Below are 20,585 nucleotides of genomic sequence, written 5' to 3'. Positions count from 1 at the left end.
AGCATTTGGAATTTTATTAATTCTTTCATTAAGGAATGTATTTTTATGAAACCATAACCCATGTACAGCAATGGCAAGACACTTGACGGCTCCTTAAACCTAAATACTTCATTTATGACAGCAAACTGCAACTAATACATGATTCTAAATTCTGCTCCAATTGAAACAAAAATGAAAGTTGACTCACTAACAAAAAATAAAGTTTAAATTTTCATTTACCCACTACTTCCATCCTCTTCCTGTGACCTATAACCATACATGGTGAGGCACAGGAATTTGTCAAAGTACTCAAACTCCGGGTTCACTAACACAAGCACAACCAGAATATGAGACCTACATAATACATTATTATCACAATAATCAGTTGGCATAATATACGATCTAAGATACCAGCAAAGTAAGGCCCCGGCCATATTGGACTGTCCTGTTCAGCCCCTGCAAAGGGGGTGTCTGCCTTTAGGCCGCAGAGACGGAAGACAAAAAGATAAAAAGTCTCTTCACTGCACAGCGATTAGTAGCCTAGATTCACATGTGATTTCTGCATCGAAGCACGTAATGTATTCTGTATTGGCTGTATTTTACATTTTCTTCATTTGAAATGATCTCTATATGTCCCTGTGATCTGACTGATTATGGGTTTTTTTTATTATGATGATGAGTAATGTGTTTTTATACCTGGATGCAACTAAATTTCCCTTGGTGAAAACACATATCATGGCCAGCTAAAGTTAAGAGAACATACATCATGGCCAGCTAAAGTTAAGAGAACATACATCATGACCAGCTAAAGTAAAGAGAACATATATCATGACCTGCTAAAGTTAAAAGAGCATACATCGTGGCCAGCTAAAGTTAAGATAACATACATCATGACCAGCTAAAGTTAAGAGAACATATAGATCATGGCCAGATATAGTTAAAGAATTAAATACATTTCCTCTGGTGGGATAATAAAAGTTGGACTTGACTTCCCTCTCTTCATTTTATTTTTCTCCCTTTGGTTTAACAGCTTTTTAAGGAATCTCTGATGCTCTGGTATTCAGGAGTGTTTTTATCTTCATGTTTGGCTTGATCCACCCACTCCATCAGCCGATCTCTCTGATTCTGATCGATGAGCCCCTGTCGACTGTACACTGTCACCAGATTGGTGTAACCTGCTTTGTAGTAGCCCCTGACGCCGTCCTCTGACATCAAGTTATGAGGTGGTTTCCTCTTTTCACCTGGAAGAAGAAAAAGTTTAAATGTTGCATGGTTATGGTTGTGCATCCCAAATGCACTCTATTATTCTCCAACATACCCTGTTTTATTAGTTTAGTGCCACTTTATTTCAGTTGGATTTGAGAGAGTATGAGTGGCTTGTATAGCATATAACAGCATAACAAAATTGAGATTATTGTTATCTCACCCTAACCCTCTTACCTAAATCAGCCATAACTTCCTGTGAGGTCACAGGGTGAGCCAGAATCATAGACTGTTTCAGCATTCTTTCCACATCTCCACTGACCAGGGTTTCTGCTAGCAGCTCTCTGTGAGGTAAGACAAAAACATCTATAGGTCAACAACCAGATCACTGGATTTGTCTGGTTGAATAACTTTCAGAGGCAAATCTAATGTATACCGGCACTTCTCGACATGATGGCCTCTGCCTGTGGTCAGAGCACGTCTGTGGTCTTCAGCTATCACCTCCATGGCAACAAGATTCCCCCCATTATTGTCCTCCTTTATGCTCTCGATCATGCTGTAAAGAGCTGGGTTACTGTTTCTGAGCTGCTGCTGTAGCTCGGGTCTGTCTTTTATCTTCTGCAAAGCTCTGTTTATGGAGTCCTTGGGTGGAATGTGGTCTGCATGCACACTTCCACTGCTATTGTTATCAGCTCTATTATTAGATCTTCGAGCACCTTTCAAACTGGAAAGAAAATAAAAATACATGACCAATATTTATTATGCCCTAATCAATCAATCACTTTATGGACATCAAATAGCTGAATATATCATACTTTGAAAAACTAAACACTATTTGTTCTTGATTATGTGACCAATTCAGAACACAAAGGTCTGAAAGTATTCTGGGATAATAAAAGTGACTTACCATTTGTAGGTTTCAACAAATCCAAGCTTATAGCTTCTGATATTATCACGTTCATCAGTAGACGTATTGACTGAGGTGATACTCTTCGAGTATTCCGTTGGGGTAAGAAGTTGGGAATGATCTGGTGGCTTCGTTCCTCCGGTGATGGCGTATTTCCCTGGGTTTTTGTGGGAATCGTCGTAGCTTCTCTGAAGCTTAAGAATCGGTGCATACGAAGCAAGGTTTCTCTGAACCTAAATCAAAGAAGTGTCTCAATATGTTGATTTGCTCACATACACAGTGGGATTTGTCCTTAAAATCACAGTGGTTTTGCTCTCTGACTAATATTCCTTCATGCTGTTACACTCACATTACCTAACAGTTCATCAACCTCTGAGATGAATACTCACCTCATTTTTCACTTTCTGTCGAAGCTTCACAGCGTCTCCTTTAAGATCGCTTGGGTCACTGCCAGTTGCTTGTGCAATTGCATGATAGAGACAGTTCTGGTGCTCTGAAATAACCTTGGTCACTGTGTCATCGTCTTCAACAATATCAAAATGGCCGCTGTAAAATTTTGACTGCTGTGTAGTGATCTTTCTTTTGATCCATGAGATAAAACCTTTCTTCTTCTTTCTGAGAAAGAACAAATGAAATATAAGAATTTAGACCTTTTACCCCACAAATATCACAATATTATAGAATAATGGTTTTTCTACTAATTAATCTGAGAACCACATAAAACTACATTGAAATGATCAGTGAGACTTTCTCAGTGAACTTACTTAGGTATCTGCAGTTCTTTTGCTCGTTTTGTCAGCTGTAGTGTGATGCTGTCAGCAGACTTGTCTGTTCCTTTATAATGTTCCTCTGAGAGTCTGTTTCCGTGCTCGTCAATGACAGTAAGACGAATCCCTCTACCATGGAGCATATCACTCTTTGTGAGCACAATGATGTCAAAAGCTGTAGCAGGGTGGTCTGCATTACTTATGTGTTCCATGTAATGCATTAAATCCTTCTCTTCTTTCTCTGTAAGTGACTTCTCAGTGCTGTGACTGGCTGATCTCATGTTGTGCTTGTGTCTCTGGTCATCAAAAAAACGTTGAGTTTTATTTCTGCCCAGTATGTTGCCAACAGCTTTACCAGTAGCTTTGTTCAACTCGCTCTTAAACATCTTTGTCAAACAGGAGGTCATATGTCCAGAGCAAGCCTTGATAAATGATTGGGAAACACTTTCAGCAAGGGAGCACAGGAGTTTGTCTTTAAGACGCTGCACATCTTCTAAATTGTGTCGTCCATCTTGGTCATATTTCTCTGTGTCTTGCTGGAGCTCCTCAATGTCCCTCAGTAACTTAGGAACAAAAGATTCATCAATGACCCTTTTTGTAGGAACAGAATTCAACATCTCAATGTAATGGGTAGTGCAATCTGCAACTTTCAAGCATAACTTGGCACCCTCGGTAATACCAGACAGTTTTGCCTTCTCCATGAGCTCTGTTGCTCCGTTGCACACCTCAGTGAGTCTACTGATAACCTCATGGACTGTGGTGCAGTTCATCATGAGGTAATGTATTTCTTGTTCAGTTAATAAAGCAATTGCGTCAGTCATTGCATTCTCATCCAATTTGCCGATCTTAAAGTCGCCTTTCTGCAAGGCTGCTTTTGGGACATGAGAGCAGATGAACTCAGTGAGAGCATGATCCAAGTCACTGTTCTGCTTCACTGCTTTAGTAACTTTGTCCTTAAAAGCAGATTCTAAAATCTTTTCAAAGATCGCCTTCAGGCCTGCATCAACTGCATGGTTTAAACCTGTGATCACAGCTTGCTTCCCTAATTCCTGTGCAGCATACTTGGCAGCATGTTTGAAGTTCTGCTGTAAAGCTGTTGAAGTTGTCATCTTTTTCATCACATTTCCAAAGGTTTCTTTACCCATGCAGGAGATGGCAGACTTAGCAGTTCCTTTGATAGATGAAAACATATGTTTTCCTGACTTGATGATATCACTGGCAACAGATGAGAAGGTCTTAGTACCCTTAAGCAAGGATTTTGTTACCTTGCACACTGAAGTGATAGCTTTCTTGATGGTGCTGAATCCGGCTGTAAGCAAAGACATACCAATGCTGATACTCTTGGATATTGCCCATGATACCCAGTCAAATGTGCCTGTTATCATGCCCTCAATTCCACTGATCATGTCTGATACTCCCTCATTTATCAGGCCCAATCCAAACTGGCTTGCAGTGCCAAAGGATAAGGCACAAACGAGAACCCCAGCCAACACCTGGACTACCCCGATGAAGAAACAGATGAGAGCATCAAAACAAAACTTAGGTTTCTTTTTCACCTCAAAAGCAATACCAAGGCCATGCTCATAGAGTGCCATCAGCTCATTTGTGATGATGAAATCTTTTTCCTCTAACAACATGTAGACCGAACATTCCTCTGTTATTGCATCACTGTTGTCTTCTTCCAGCTCCACAAGCTTCTTCAGTGCGTTATCAATGTATGTCAGCCACGACTTGAAGATGTTCATTCTGGCCTCCATTTGACTCTGAAAGTTGTTGCTAGTGTTGCCGTGTGGTTTCAGATTCTCAGTAACAGACATCTGACAAGCGACCATTGTGTTCGACGTTTCTGTGATATGAACATTTACAGACTTTTTGGCCTGCTCCAACAGTTCCCTTGCCTTTGCTTTATAGTCAGCCTCTTTCAGGTTGATGGTGATGTATGCCTGGTTATAGAGTGCCACAGCTTTGTACCATGGGTCAGACTCTGCTACCCTCTGCCAAAGGGTTTTAGCTCCATAGTCACATTTGGATTTGTTTCTGCAGTGTAGGTCAGTCCTGAGAATGGCCTGCTTAATGAGATCATAGAAATTATCACTTGTCCCCTGCAAGAGCTTTTCATTCGTTTGGTTCATTGTCTTGATGAGATCTGCTTGAAGTTCATGGATGTCATCATGTCTATTGATATGTTCCTCGTGAAGAGTTAGCCACAATGCCCATTCTTCTTTCGACGCATTCAGGGCTGGCTGATAATCAAACTTAGCCGGACAATGTCTGACGTGATCAGGTATATCACTAAGCTCCAATCGTGAGAGATCTTTTCTTTCTTCCTCTGTGTAATTCTGATCAAACTCCTTGAGGTGTTCACAAAATGTGGAAAAAAGTTTTTCCTTCAAGTTTATTTCTACCAGCTCATCGCTTTCCATTTCAAGTATACGCTTTATTTCATACTCTTCTCTGAGCTGTCGCATTATCTCAACAGACTGCCCTTGGTAAGCTGGTGCCAGATGATCTCTGTTCAGAACCATCTGGACCATCCCGGGGTTTCCGTTGCGGGCAGTGCGACCAAAGATTTGTTTCTCCACTCTTCGATTGCGTGGGAAGTGCGTGAGAAGCACAAAGACGCCCCCACATTCATTCACTTTTTCCTCAACCTTAATGTCTGTTCCTCTCCCTCCAAGGTTTGTGGCAATGATAATACTCCCTCCACTGAATTTAGCTTTCTCAATGTTGTGTCTCTCACTTATTGTGTACATTGTGATCTGGTGTAGCTTAAATCTTTCTTCCTCTTGCATTTTCACATGTAGCTCATTTGCTGTCTTGACATCTTCACATATCACCAGGACAACTTGTCCATTACTTGCCACTTTCCAGGCAGTCTCACAAACAGTCTGGACCCATTGGTTATTGGCCCCATTCACCTGCATGGCTGGCAGCTCAACCACTTTCTTATGACGATGAGCTGGAATAGTATAGCTCTTTGTTCTGTAATGCCTTTCCAGAAAGCCTTTGTCTGCATCACCCCCTAATGTACCAGAAACACCAAATAGGCCACTTCCATCGACGTATCGTTTAAAGTAATGGAAGTTAGACATGAAATTGGTCACACTGGATAAAGGTGAAACTGCCAGCTGATGCTTCATCTCCAGAAACTGTTGGAGTCCATTTCCCCACTTCTTGTTTTTCTCCAACACCCCACTTGCTTTGAAGTCCACTGGAATGATGGCATCATACTGGTGCTGGCCAGGATCACTGGCATCTGCTTTCTCAGCAGCTGGCGAAACGTCTATCATGTACTCTCTTCCCTGAGTCATCTCAATGGCCCTCAAGGCATTCTCAACAAACACTGGTAACTGATTTTCAACATATTTCCTCAAGAAATGAGGGATAATGATGAAGTTGCCATGTTCTTCAGAATCAGAACATTTGTCTGAGTACTTAATACAGGACTTTAATGCACTCACAGTTGCTTCAATCAGCGATGTTTCTGACATGATTTCACATGCTAATCCATGTTCGAGGAGTAACATTTTGACTTCCAGATCAGCATGTCTTCCCTGTGCCCCGTAAGGTTTGGCTTTGTTGTTCTCTTCTGAATAGCACTCAAAAGCCACACTGTTCTCCATCACTTCCTGAAATATACTTAGAAGGTCATACTGTTGTGAAACTCCTGTTTTCTTCAGAACCTGTTCAATCGCTCTCCATCTGGCATCCTGGAAGTCATTAGTTGTACTTTCTGTTTCTGCCTGACTCTCAGCTTGCCTCAACATCTCAATATCTTCTGATGAATAGAACCCCAACTCCACACCTGGTAGCAAAATGTCAAAGGCTGAGAAGTTGTCAGATGCTTCCAGTCCCATAACAGCCGATGTTGCTGCTTTATGAAAGTGTTGGATCTTTGCTGCCCATTTGATCTCACCTGTATCTTGAATTTCAATTGGTTGGCAATTAGATGTCATTGTCCAAATGTTGGCAAGGATTTGGTCCATATGCCTCAAACCGCTGGCTTCATGAGACAGAAAGGTTACTTGAACACCATTATCCAAGGTCATGTAGTCCACTTCATCTACTATGACTAGCTCAAATCCCCTTGTTCCACGAGTAGTTGTCCTCTCAAACTCTTGTTTTAATGTGTCTGCTGCAAAAGTGCCAACAGTGCCATACACCACTTGTTGTTTATATGCATTTTCTAACAACTTGTCTCGTTCCACAGGGGAGCATGCATTTAAGAAGGGTGGGGGTACTACAGACGATGTGACACCAAACATTGCAAACAGTTTCTGCCACTCCTCCTGGTCCCGCCGTGCCAGAACTGGAGAGCTTGTCACAATGTCCACCTTTATTCCACGAATAGCCTGGATTGTAGCGAACATTGCCAAGATACAAGATTTCCCTTCACCTGTACCAATCTCAAGGAGACAGCCTTTATTTGCAGTTAGCTGTGACAGTAGGAGCAAAAGTAATGATGCCAACTGAGTCAGTCTTGGAAAATAGCCTTGAATCACATTTCCATCTTGCCCAGTGAATGTTGAGCTGTCTTGCACAGCTATAGAAATTCCAATCAACACTTCCTTCAGAGTATTGATATCTGGGTTTGCAAAATCAAGAGATTTAATCTTCATCTTGCCACCCTCTATATCCTTCTCAGTAAGATCCATCCACTGATATTTTGGCAGGTCTGTTTCCATGTACCTGAGCACATCCTCCATCACTGCCAGAATATTCTCTGGGCACTGGGATTCAGATAGTTCCCTCAAAATGGTGTCAGTATCTTTGTCTTTGTCTTCTTTTACTTGTTGTTGTAGAAACTTTAGTGGCTCTTGCTTCTGCAGAGCAGAGAGAGCGAGGAGGCAAGTCAGCCTGTAGGTCTGTACCATGTGGAGGACTTGGGGAATTTGTTTGTGGTCTATGGATGAACCTTTGCGAATGAAGAGCATTATTTCTGTTGGTGTCCAGATGTTATTGAACAGTATCTGACCCAGAGTCTCCCTACTTTTTGGTGAAAGCTCAGACATTGCATCAAGAATTCTCAAGAAAATTTGTTCAGCCAGAGTTGGATTTGCATCGTAAAGTTCCTCAACCAAACAGAAAAGGAACTCATACTTCTTATCCCAGTTAAGTGAAAGAGCATTTTCATTTTCTGTCTCAGTGATGCCCTGAAGAGTTAACTGCAGAACTGCGTCAAGAATGGTGAATTTCTCAGTCAGAGAAAGTTCCTCATATCCCACAGCATGGTCAAACGTAAACTGAGACCACACTGAAAGCTTGTTCTCACTGCAATATCGGACCGTCAGTTCATTATGAAGTCTTTTAATCCTGTCCTCAAGGTCGCAGTCCTGCAGGTCTTCACTTTCTGTGATTTCATGTTTTGACAGAAGTTCTTTGAATTTCTGCTCCACATCTGCAAGCTGCATTGGAAATGAACAAAAATGAAAGAGTACAGAAGAGTTTATGCTCCTGTAATATCTTATATTGTATGATTTGTAAATGCTACATTTGCATAAGGATTTCTGTCAGGGGGTCAAATGGGGTCAGGAACCCACGATTTGTTTCATTCTTGGACATAATATGGCTCTCAAACATTTTTAAAGTCTACTAAAAATAAAATACACCCTGGTCAATAAAAAAATGATGTTGCATCTTTAAAGTATTAATGTATAATTGATTCATTCATAGTAATTATACAAAGATCATAACTAAGTAACTAATATCAGGTGACTGGTACCATGTCTTTATCATGTGAATATACAGACGGGTGAAAAATTAAATGAGTGATGAATGAATGAGAAAGGTATATTATAGTAGGGTTGCAGTGCATTAACCCCTCACTAAATTAGAGACAACATTTGTAACCTCCTGCCCTTAATTGGTGCAGAGGTATCTTTGGAAAAAGCTCAAAAACCTGATGTTTACCTAGACTGTTTTTCTCCAACTGACCTTCCTGAGCTAAATTCTCTGATATCTTCATCTAAACCATCAACCTGTCTTTTTGACCAGATTCCAACCAAGCTGCTTAAGGAAGTCTTTCCCTTAATTAGCACTTCTCAAAAGCCTACCCTAGATTCAGGCACCTTAGCTAACTATAGACCTATATCTAACCTTCCTTTTATTTCAAAGATCCTCGAGAAAGCAGTCGCTAATCAATTATGTGACTTTCTTCATAACAACAGTTTAATTGAGGACTTTCAGTCAGGATTTAGAGTCCTCCATAGCACTGAGACAGCCCTTATTACTACTAGCTACTTATTGCTTCAGACAGAGGACTTCTCTCTGAACTCGTCCTGTTAGATCTTAGTGCTGCTTTCGACACGATAGACCATCATATTCTGTTACAGAGACTAGAACAGTTGCTTGGCATTACAGGATCTGCATTAAGTTGGTTTAACTCTTATTTATCAAATTTATCTCAATTTGTTAATGTTCATGATGTGTCCTCTATGCGCACCAAAGTTAGTCATGGAGTTCCACAAGGTTCTGTGCTCCGACCGATTCTTTTCACTCTATATATGCTTCCTCTGGTTCCTCAAAAGTTATCTCTGGAATATAACGTAACAATATCAGCTCTCCACGATACAAGACAGGCAGACAGGGAGGAAAATAAATCATTTAACTGTTACTTAAATTACTAACCAATTTGGCGTTCTCTCTTCTAAATAATCCAACAACGTAACGTCAACTGTCTATTCATGACATGAAATCACACTTTTTATGATCCTCCTCACTCCGGTAATGTGCACAAACACTAAAAGTTTGTAAGAGTGGTATTTAAAAATGTAATGGGACGCGCAGCATCTGGCCTGATACGCCACGGAAGAGCGCATCGCCATGTGAACAAACCCAACATATTTCCAACGATGTAATCCAGCAGATCAAACTTCAGGATACTCTCCGTACTTATTATCAAAGTCGAAGTGGCAAAAACGGGTTTATTAAAAACGGGCGTTTGCATAAGGCTGCTGTAGGAGTAAAGCACGTCACGACGTCAACACAAACTGTTGTGAACAACAATGTGTAGGTAAAGTTAAAGGAAAAGAGCGAGAGACTGACGCAGGGGCGATAAATATGCTTTTTAAATAAGATTCTTATGGTAACTTCTTTGATGCTACTTGAGTTGTTTCAGCTGAATTAGTGTTTCTACTTTTTTTCTCCCAAATATATGCCAGAAAGCTTCCGTGATGATAATAACCATTCATTTGTAACTTTAGTAAAACTTTACTTTATCAGAAAGGTTTTATTAGACCAGCAACTTTGAGAAAACAACTGCAGCATCATTTCAATTTAAAAATGATTAATAAAGTGCAACTTTAACCATTCATGTAGATTGAAATAAATATTAAATATATAAAAGTAAATAATAAAGATATACACATTATCTATTTGATAGCCTATTTAGTTAATAGCTATATTGAATTGATTTACATGTTTCTTGTTTCTTACATTAGATGGCAGCTGGAGGAAACACAGTCCCTCTATGGAACTATTTAGCTGAGGAAAGGCACAATGTGGGCACAACAATTTGAGTTAGATGTTCATTTGCAGATTATATTTTCTTTACTACTTATTTTATTTATTTAGGTACTCTTTGAGATTCATGTTCTGTTCCAGATTTATGTTTTTATTTTGTTATTTATTTGACACAGACTTTCAGTTCAACAGTTATGTGTAAGGATATGTATGGATTTTTTTTCGTGGGGTAAGAAGATATCGGCCGATTAATCGGCTATCGGCTTTTTCCTCGTACAAACTATCGTTATTATATCAGCCTTTAAAAATCCACTATCGGTCGGCCTCTAGTGTTTACTAGAATTACTCTCTGTAATGCAGCTTTATGTTTTTTAAACGAGCACACAACAGCAGCTCGTCCATATAATAATTCCTGCCATGCATAACAGCTCCAGACATGTGGACAAAGTGTGCCCATATGCTGAGGTTGAGCCTCGCACAGCCCCAGGCTGATTGGTCTCCTGATTATAATAATAATAACAATATATTAACAGATTGTTTTTACAGATATATACATTTTTTGATCACACTAAAGGTAGAATTGTCATCATGATCACTTGAAACTCAGAGCATCTGCTGCTACATACAAAAGATCTCACACTGGTAAAAGCACTGTGGCTCTTTTGAAATATGTTTCAATTTGTAAAAGAACATTTGGATTCTTTTGGTAAAAACGGTCCTGACCCCTGATAGAGACGTTGATTTTAAAAGTGCCCCATACCTCATTCCTCTCGATGGCAGCTGCATCGTCCTCTATCTGCTGGTGGAGAACTTGTGAGCGCTCATGATGGTGCACCTGACCTTTGAAGCTCAGTTTTTCACGAAGCCTCTCCTTAGATCGAGACAGTTTCTCTCTGGAGATCTCACTCTCTCTGTCTATCTGCTCTTGAATCCTGCGCTCCCGTTCCAGCCGCTCCTGTCGTCTCCTCTCCTCCTGTCGTCTTCTCTCCTCCTCCTGTCGTCTCCTTTCTTCCTCCTGTCGTCTTCTCTCCTCCTCCTGTTGTCTTTGCTGCTGTTCTTGTCGCTGGTCATCCTCCTGTTTTCCTGTTGAATTGATGAGTTTTAGTTTTTTTCCTGGTATCCTGTTGAATTGATTAGTTTTATTTTTTTATTTTTTCCATCAGAGGATATTTCTTTTCTAAATATACAATGTAAAACCTTTACAATCTATACTTTTTACATGAATGTTTGTAAAATTGTATAAAGTGTATGTAAACTTTATAGGAATGTGATGTGTGCTTATTAACAAGTATTTTTTGGGGGGTGATATGTTAGAATGTAACATGTTAGGGAAAGTGTACTTTTATACTCCTTTAGACTCCTTTTTTGTTTGTCTTGGGTTGTCTCTTAAGCCACTTTCCCAACTGTCAAAAAACCCACTAACACTCAGCTTTTTTGCTTAATGGAAAGGCCAGGGTCAAATGACTCTGCAGTAGATCTGGGTAATTATTGCCTCGGCTCCGATCAGCATTAATGAGAACACAAAACCTGTGTTGATACACTAATCTCCGCCACCTTTCCGGTGTGATGCTATGTCATCTCGACTACAAATTCCACCTGTCTCTGTCCGAGCAGCGCTCGAACATTGTTCCAAATTTGTCAGCGCTGAGTTTGATAAACAGACTGAATGAGTAATAGATACAATAAAGACCTAACCACTGTAACATCTTCACCGTGACATCAGACGGTGACGCAGCAGAAAAGAGACCGAAAGGAGTATACTTCACTGGCATTGGGAACAGAGACAATCAGCATCTATAAGCGAGTCTTCCCAGGTCTGAAAAACTCGCTTCATCGTGCTAATTTCGGTGGGAAAAGGGTATTACTCAACTATACCCCTCCCCATTACCTATACCACCACCCCCGCACCCCCACTTTTCTCCCCTTACCGCCCAGCCTATACTGACAGTTAACATGAATGAAAAATTGTGATAACTCACCATAGTTGGGGCACTGTGCAACATTACTTTCTGTGCTGCAGTGCAGCTGAAAGTATGAGCGGTCCCAGCTCTCTCTTATGGAAAACGTGGGGTCACCTTTGTGGCTGTTGAATTCATATTCAAAAGAATTCCAACCATGACCGTTAAATCTCAGATAAATGTAGTGATGGACTGCTTTCGTCTGTTCTTTATACTCTCCACTACTTCCGCTCCACAGAGGTTCAAATCCCTAAGAGGCAAAAATAGATCATTATGATTAACCGGGCTGTGGAAGTGTAATATCACTGCACATATGAAAACAGCAATTACGCTCACATTAAGTTCATATGTAACATTGAAGACGCTACCGTACATTTTTAAATGAAAGGTTTTAATGCAATAAAATGTTTTCATTATAGTTTTTTATGGCTTCCTGGTCTAAAGGGGCCTCCCCCTTTAATGTTAACATATTACCAGCCAAACACAGAAGCTCTATAAATAATTCACTTGATGCTTGCTTCACTAATGCTGAGTGTCATTTGACATTTTCTTAGTAGGCTATTCCATGCACTTAAAAATGTGAAGCAGTTAAAAAATAAGTGAACTGGGGCGCTGGTTTGGCTCAGTTGGTAGAGTGGGCGCCCCATGTGCAGAGGCCATAGTCCTTGTCGCACTTATCACAGGTTCGACTCCCGGTCTGCCAATCATTTGGTGCATGTCATCCCCCACTCTCTATTCCCAACATTTCCTGTCTATCTTCAGCTCTCCTGTCAAATAAAGGCAAAAAAGCCAAAAAAATAATCTTAAAAAAAATAAGTGAACTTAAGATGTGTAATGTTTTTTTTAATTAATTCACTGTGGAGGCCCTCAACGTCGTTTTTGGACATGGGAGGTGCTCCAATATTATGTCTCACTCTGGACGTTAAAGACCGACAGGCATGCTGGTATATTGAGAACCTTAAGTGGTTAAATTGGCATTTCCAACTAATTAAAATTCTGGAAAATAAATATTTACCTGCACTCAGATTTGTTTGTCTTTATTTAAAATATTCAAATCTCTCGCAAAGTTAAGCCATTTAGAAGTGGAAGACTTAATTCCAAGCATTTTATAAGGAGATGCATGTGGCCTGAATGGCATAGCATCTATGTAGCCAAACTGCCACTGAAAGCATGAACTTCACTGTATGAGGAAAGCCTAGACAACACATGAACCTAAATTAGGTCCAAACCATTTTTATTTGTGCCTTTTTTCGCTGTCTGCAAGAAATCACAGTTTTTTCTCTTTTTCTCTTTGTTTTTCAAAACATTCTGGCAGAAGCTAGCAAACTTAATTTCCCAGTCAATCTAGTGTCTGTCAACCCGCAAGGTAACCAGCAAGCTCAGCTGATTGGCACGACTTAGCTAGGAATGAGAACATGTTTGTCCTAAATGACGGAACAAGGAAGGATGGAAAAAGGAACAGAAGATTGGAAAAATTAAAAAGGAATTTGGGAAAAAAAACAGAATCCATAGGGCCCTGCAACACCAATCACACCACCCGAATCACTGTCCTGGCCTCCCAGTGTCACAAAAAGTAATACAGTGCCCTAATGCAGTCGGCTAGGGATGAACAGAACTAACAAGATTTAATCTCAGCACAGTGAGTCTGCGCCTGTTGTATGAAATGTGCTATATAAATGAACTTGACTTGACTTATCTCTTCCAGCGTTTATTGTTGGCTGGTTATCTGGCTCATAAAGACTAGGACAGACATGAGGGACATAACCCTAACCCTACATACAGGGAGGAGTATACACTCTGTTAGTTACTAACCCTAACCCTACATACAGGGAGGAGTATACACTCTGTTAGTTACTAACCCCAATCCTACATTCAAGGAAAACTATGAACAAAGTTGTTATTATGAACAAACAAACAAACAAACAAACTCACCCCTGAGCTTGAATTAGAGTAGTACCAGGTGTAAGGAGTTTCATTCCTGATTGAAATTGTAGCACCCATGGTTCAGGATCTGTTAAAGAAACACAGCTTTAAGACATGGCTGAGTGGGACAGAACTGAATCTGTCTCTCCTTATGTTATGCCCCTAAAAGAATATATATAATTGTTTTTTATTGTGGCTGAAGAACAGCCAATAGACTCACATGGGCACTTTCCCAGACCCAGATTAAGCCTCCACATGGCCCTTTTAAATCTAAACAAATCACAATTATATTTTTATAACATGTTTTAAACAACCCCGTGCTTTGACTAGTTGAAATTCTTTTAGAATGATTGGTTGATGCTATCAGTAAAACTAGTGATGGAGGGAGGTTTTAGTGCAAGACGCCCCTTGAGGGTCTAAGGGCTAAAGTAAAAATTGGAGTGCTGTCCTAGTTCCTAGTTTTATAAGTTGGAGCATAAAGATGAAGAGATAAATCCCTTAAGTTGGAGCATAAAGGAAAACTTTAGGTTTTAGTTTTACTGCATGACACTGGTCTCAAATAGCACTGGAGTTTTTTTTTTGTGACAAATATTTTGGTTTTTTTCTCTCCATTAGGGTTGGGCGATATCAGAATCAGAATCGGGGTTTATTGCCAAGTAGGTTTACACATTCTAGGAATTTGTTTGGGGGATTTTGGTGAGGAACAATTAACACAGAACTAAAATAAAAATAAGAAAATAGATTAAGCTAAAGAAAATAGGCAATAAGAATTAAAATATAAAAAGCAATACGCATAATACAAAATATGTACAGCAGGTGATTAAAAACTGTACAGATGTGCAGGATATTTGTGAGTGCAAAAGCTAACAGTATAAGTTGAAGTTAGAAATAAAAATAGTGCAGTGTACAGACGATGTGTTTAAATTTCCAACCAGCGATGGCCGATATATTGTTGTCTTATGGTGTCAGATGAAGCGACTCCACTTGCAGTCTCCAAATGAACAAGCAGGTGGGGATAGCGTAACTATGTTATTCAGATCAGGTTGCAGTACACAACTGCACATTATGCAACACAATAGAAAAGAATCCTGATCACCTTCCCTATGTTTCAGTTCATGGCAATTCTGACCCAGGCAAATGAGACAAAGGTCAATGAAATCATCTAAACCCTATAGAACAGCAAAGCAAAGGACATATACGGCCTTGATACAACATTAAAAAACAAACAAGCTATAACCTCACCCATAACTCAAATGCTAAACATGTCTATTAATCAGAGCACTTTTCCTAATGCTTTGAAACCAGCTATAATAACCCCTGTATATAAATTAGTTAATGTCTAAGTTACATGTTATATAAATCAAACTTTTAGCTACAAAAAGATTCTAATTGAAAATTGCTTTGTCGGCTTAAAATTCACTGTTCACTCACATTTTTCTACATCTTATCACAGTAGCAAAAGTTCCCTTTGTCATGTATTATTAGGCTATTATTATTATTATTATTAATAATAATAATAATAATAACAAAAAATCCCAGTATCTAAAAATACGCTCATCTCTCGAGTACAGTCTCTGCACTGCACTCACTGTTTTTGTGCTTTACAGGTTAATTGGTAACAGAGTTGAATTCTTGAGGAGGTGTGCCATTAAATTAGCAAAATAAAAAGACAAATATCACACTAACTTTCACTAAAAAAACAACGGCCGATCCCCAATAGATTCGTCATATTGCCCAATCCTACTCCCCATGCCAAATTCCATTTGTGGGTTGTAAAAACTTCCTAAGTTACTCTACAGTATAGATTCATTCATTTGGGTTTAAATAGACTTAAGAGTGCTCAAATGTTATTTCTTGTTAGTTTAGTATCGACGTATCAACACAACGATAGTAAACCACAGATATAATTGCTAATAAATAGTTTTAAAAAAAAGGCTGTAGAAGAGATAAAACCTGATTTTACTCTTGCGGAGTTCTGTCCATGGCCCAAAAGAATCCAGTTGTCTATGTAGAGGATCACACGGCACACTGCTGCTCTCCAGACTGCTGCAATTATCTGTAGGAGACTGTTACATAAGAAGTGAATACAGAAGTCAGCGACTTTCATTTTGACTTCCACTTCCCATTTTACAGCATGACACTCTGTTAATGATTCATCACTAGACTGATGAAACCTATGCTCCTCTTGGTGGAAGCCGGAGTGGTGTAGCCTGTCTTACCTCCGTTCAAACCTGACTCACCTTGCTGCCTGGACAACGGGTGAATAAATGCCTCTCCTAATTACCCGATGGACTGCAGGTGTGACTAGTGCCATGTTCCCAGTGTATAGGCGGAAATCCTGGGGGGGACAGAGGGGACATATCCCCCCCAACCTGGGGTAAAACTATGATCTGTCTCCCCCAATATCACTATCGACATACCTATGTAATTTCAGTAATATTAATGATACACAATTAAAGTTATTATGTTGATTATAGACACTTTATAGCGTGTATTCAAGTTTAAAAAGTTTTGGACCCCCCCCCCCTTTGCCGCACAAAGGTTCGGTCCACTCCCTCCGGTCACTCTCAGCCAACAGTAAATGGTAAATGGTAAATGGACTGTACTTATATAGCGCTTTTTTAGTCTTTGCGACCACTCAAAGCTGCTTTTACACTACATGTCACATTCACCCATTCACACACTGATGGCAGAGGCTGCTACGTAAAGTGCCCAACTGTCAATCAGATATCACATTCATACCCGTTGGCTATGCCAGACTGGAGTCTCTGTTAACAGGGACAGACAAACAGAAAGATCTGCGTGATTAACTATAAAACCCTCATTCGACTTCGTCATTCATTTGCCCGTATCACGCGCGTGTTTGAGCCAATAAAAAAAACAAAACGTTGCCTCTCTGTGGTGCTCCCTTTGCAAAGGTCTTTTATAATTATAATAAAATTATCAAAAGACAGATCTGGGTCAAAGTCATCATTTGTAGATTTTCCACTGCCGAAAGCACTCAAATAAGACAATTAAGACAAATGAGTCATTTATTTGGTCCTCTTCATTTCCTACGAATACAAAAGCAGCCGTTAGTTATTGGAAATATTTATTTAAAAGGACATGTGAATTCAGCATTAAGTTAGGGATAAAGTTAATACACATTAAATAGCCACTGAATGATATTTAATTTGTTTAATATTTATAATATGAATGAAGTGAGGTTCAGCCATGAGCCTGTTGTGCCTGAGCCTTACCTTTGAATGATGTTCTGGTGTGTTATTTTTACCTGCTTTCATGTACAGTACGTTTTTCTCCCGCTGGATTGCACCTAAATTACGTTTTTCTCCCGCTAGATTGCACCTAAGTTAATATAAATTTTAGCTTCCAGTTGTGATTCAATATTAAATAAATAGACCACTTCCAACTTAAGCGCTCACTCAAGCAGCAGTTTCTTTCTTCTTCCCTCTCTTTTGCAGCTGCAGCCGTGTAACTTTATTATTCAAAAAACATGCTCTTATTCACTGAACGTCCCCGTGAGAATTTTGAGCTCCACTGGTGTGACGTAAGAGGACCTCTTTTTGTGTACCGTTGCCATGGTGATTCGTGGTATCAGGGCTCTATTAATGCTGTTTTTTTATAGTGAGCATGCACGCACTTAGCTCCGGCTGAACCTACTCAGGGTTGATTGAATGAACTCAGATCAGCTCAGGGTAAATCAAACCACAGTCCGGGGTTAGACTCGGGTTTGTTAAACCTCCTTTCTGAAACTGACCCCTGCTCCTCTCCAGAGATCTGTGATTAAAAAGAAAAAAAGCTGTCGATTGGGTCATCCCTATATCCTAATTGAGTTTGCTCAAATATGCTGAATTGCTATAGGCCTACATTTCTAATAGTATCAGCCTATTGTATGTCTATTGGGATTGTGATAGCCTGTTAATTTTGAATGAAAAGAGTGAGTGGAAGTTTGTTGTTGAGAAAGACAGTTATATGTTTTGTTTGATAGAAGCCCATCTTCTGCTGTAAAGATCCTACATGCTCTGTGTGTGTGTGGCAACCCTAATATCTCAGCCATATCTCAAAGACTAGTTGATAATGTTTAATGATGTTCAAAAGAAAGGCTGAAATGGAAATTACTCAAGAAACTGAACCTTGACCCATAAATACATACTGTTAACTATCAGGTGGTTATATGTTCACATACTGTGATGTACTTACTACAGTACTTACCTCCGTATTATACTGCACCTTTTATTGTACCATATTGTAAACCTTAGACCTCATACCAGACTGTATTATCTCCTCCTGCATACCATGTCACTTTATCCCATAAACTATCACTTAAACATGTGACTTTATCTTGTCACTTACTCCTGCTTGTATAACAGCTGTATATACCTTGTATTTTTATTTTTTTATTTATTTTATCTATTCTTATTTTTATACTGTATTGACTTACTTGCTATTTTGTTTTTTGGACTGCTGCAACACCCGGATTCCCCCCCTGTGGATCAATAAAGTATTATCTTGTCTTAAACTCTGAAGACCAAAGGCCATTCTCTAAACTTCCATGTCTATCAAAAATACTTGAATGAAATAACATGAATGACTGAATGAAAACCTTTATTGCCCCTAGGGGGATTTGTCTTGCACCAAAATAAAACACATATTGCGTGGTTACCTGTGAGGCATGTTCAAGTGCCGCGTTCAATATGGTGCAGAGTGCCAAGTCGAACTGTAGTATCAGAGTTTGTTAAGGAGCTGAATGCTGTGTGGGACAAAATATGTGATGCCTCTTTTAGTCTGCTCTCTGGGCATTCTGTACCTGCGCCCATGGGGGTTGCAGTGGGTCTGCTATGATCTTGTGAACTAGATTCAAGGTGTACTGATCTGTCATGTAAGAAATACTGCACATTTGTCTCCCAGTTATCTTGCCCCCTGCTCCAATCTGGTTGTATGTGAGGGTGCAGCCTCAAATCGTCTGGGGGGGCCACAAGACATCAGGTCAGCCTCTGTATTGTCGTAGCCCGCTATGTGGAGAGCCCTGAGGTTGCGAACGTGAGTTGAAGCCCACGTCCCTAGGTCCATTGTTGCATTGTGCAGCGAGAAGGAGCATACTCTTCCCTGCCTGTTTATGTAGGCAACCAAAGAACAATTGTCTGATCATACCAGAACATGTCGATTCCTCAGAGAATTGATGAGGTGTTTCAAAACTAGGAGCACAACTCGTTATTTCAGCAGGTCACCTGGCCCACACCGACCTGGAAAGGCATGTCCACCTCCGTCACATAAGAGATGCGTCTCTATAATCTATCACATGGGGCGACATTAAACCTAGCGACACCCCTGTGAGAGCACGGTGGGGTCCCTCCAGTGGTCTAGGTCTCTTTACTGAAGTGGGAGTGACCAAACATTTCGTTCTCTGAAGCATGGGGTTGATTTTCTGATGAGAAATGCAAACGCATATGCAGTAGCCCTTATGGCACTACTGGGTATGCAGATGCCATTCTGCCCAGCAGACGCATCACTGACAGAGCAGTGCCTGTGTTGCGTGGCTGGAAAACTCTCAAAGAGGAAAGGATATCCTCCCTTCTCTGATGGGAGAGAGAGATGTTGTGAAGGCCACCGAATCCAGCTGTATGCCCAGAAACGTGACATGGCAAAGGGTTGTTGGCAAAGCCCAGTCGAATCAGATGAACGACCAGTGTGCTGGTGTGGATCATAGACAAGCTTCTTAAATTGCTCACCACCAGAATGTTGTCCAGGTAAAACAGAATTTTTAACCATTGGCGACGGAGAGGCTCTTAAGTTGAAAAGGATGAGGTTATGATAAAATGGATCGTTCTCAGAGGAGGGTGTGAGATTTGGTAGAATTATTCTCTCCTGAAAAAAAAACATGCTATTGAATAATACAAGAGAAAGAGAAACCACTATATTAGGAATGTAATCTGATTACATTTGCCAGGTTCTGACTGATGCAGGCTAATACATGTAACCAGACTGCTACCCAACCCTGTGAGCGTGTGTGTGTTTTAATCCTCTGACTCCGATCCTCCTTGAAGGCCTCTGATTTCTGCTATTTGTGTGGACTCTGGGTTTTTAATTATTCTATCGTTTTAAAGAGCTTTTACTATTACACATTTTAACCAGTTTTATTATAATTTGCAACCGAAGGCCGAATCATGTAAACTCCGTTCGATTGACTTCCATGGTTTCTGTGAGCAGGATGTGAAAATAGCTGATTTTGCTGCCTCTGACCCAAATGCAGCACTCTTCCAGGTTCCACTTCTCTCTTTACCCCACACCCACCACACTGATTTTCTCTCACAACCTAAATTCACTTTCTGTTCCCAAATTCTGTCAAGCCTTCACCGCCTCAAACACATGATGTGAACAAAATGGCCT

At 40.1% G+C, this 20,585-nt stretch overlaps 2 protein-coding genes across 2 annotated transcripts; both read right to left on the bottom strand.

Moving 5' to 3' along the window:
* Positions 1–5,942, bottom strand: LOC138590787 (uncharacterized). The gene is made up of 6 exons (XM_069661143.1): positions 2,854–5,942; positions 2,479–2,704; positions 2,090–2,322; positions 1,619–1,906; positions 1,420–1,526; positions 1–1,220 (listed from the first exon to the last, which is right to left on the bottom strand). Exons 1-6 carry the CDS (start codon positions 5,778–5,780, stop codon positions 1,003–1,005), a joined length of 3,999 nt encoding a protein of 1,332 aa, XP_069517244.1. The 5' UTR covers positions 5,781–5,942; the 3' UTR covers positions 1–1,002.
* A 4,966-nt stretch (positions 5,943–10,908) lies between these two features.
* On the bottom strand, positions 10,909–16,221 carry LOC138591766 (inner centromere protein-like). The gene is made up of 4 exons (XM_069662455.1): positions 16,152–16,221; positions 14,208–14,286; positions 12,297–12,525; positions 10,909–11,400 (listed from the first exon to the last, which is right to left on the bottom strand). The coding sequence occupies exons 2-4, from the start codon at positions 14,274–14,276 to the stop codon at positions 10,952–10,954; spliced, it is 747 nt and encodes a 248-aa protein (XP_069518556.1). The 5' UTR covers positions 14,277–14,286; positions 16,152–16,221; the 3' UTR covers positions 10,909–10,951.
* Positions 16,222–20,585: the final 4,364 nt, after the last annotated feature.

The sequence above is a fragment of the Semicossyphus pulcher genome, unplaced genomic scaffold (assembly GCF_022749685.1).
Source record: "Semicossyphus pulcher isolate SPU_LCO1_2020_fin unplaced genomic scaffold, fSemPul1.0.p SCAF_14, whole genome shotgun sequence".
NCBI classification, from domain to species: domain Eukaryota; kingdom Metazoa; phylum Chordata; class Actinopteri; order Labriformes; family Labridae; genus Semicossyphus; species Semicossyphus pulcher.
The sequence above is the reverse complement of the archived record's forward strand: the minus strand, read 5'-3'. Positions and strand labels throughout refer to the sequence as shown.

Coding starts and splice junctions, on each gene's coding strand:
- LOC138590787 (XM_069661143.1), bottom strand. CDS start 5,780: ATGCAGGTGAATGGGGCCAATAACCAATGGGTCCAGACTGTTTGTGAG. Junction 2,705..2,853: donor AAAGAACTGCAGATACCTAA/GTAAGTTCACTG, acceptor GTTCTTTCTCAG/AAAGAAGAAGAAAGGTTTTA. Junction 1,221..1,419: donor GGAAGTTATGGCTGATTTAG/GTAAGAGGGTTA, acceptor TTCTTCTTCCAG/GTGAAAAGAGGAAACCACCT.
- LOC138591766 (XM_069662455.1), bottom strand. CDS start 14,276: ATGGGTGCTACAATTTCAATCAGGAATGAAACTCCTTACACCTGGTAC. Junction 12,526..14,207: donor ACTCTAATTCAAGCTCAGGG/GTGAGTTTGTTT, acceptor TTTGCCTCTTAG/GGATTTGAACCTCTGTGGAG. Junction 11,401..12,296: donor TGCACAGTGCCCCAACTATG/GTGAGTTATCAC, acceptor TCAATTCAACAG/GAAAACAGGAGGATGACCAG.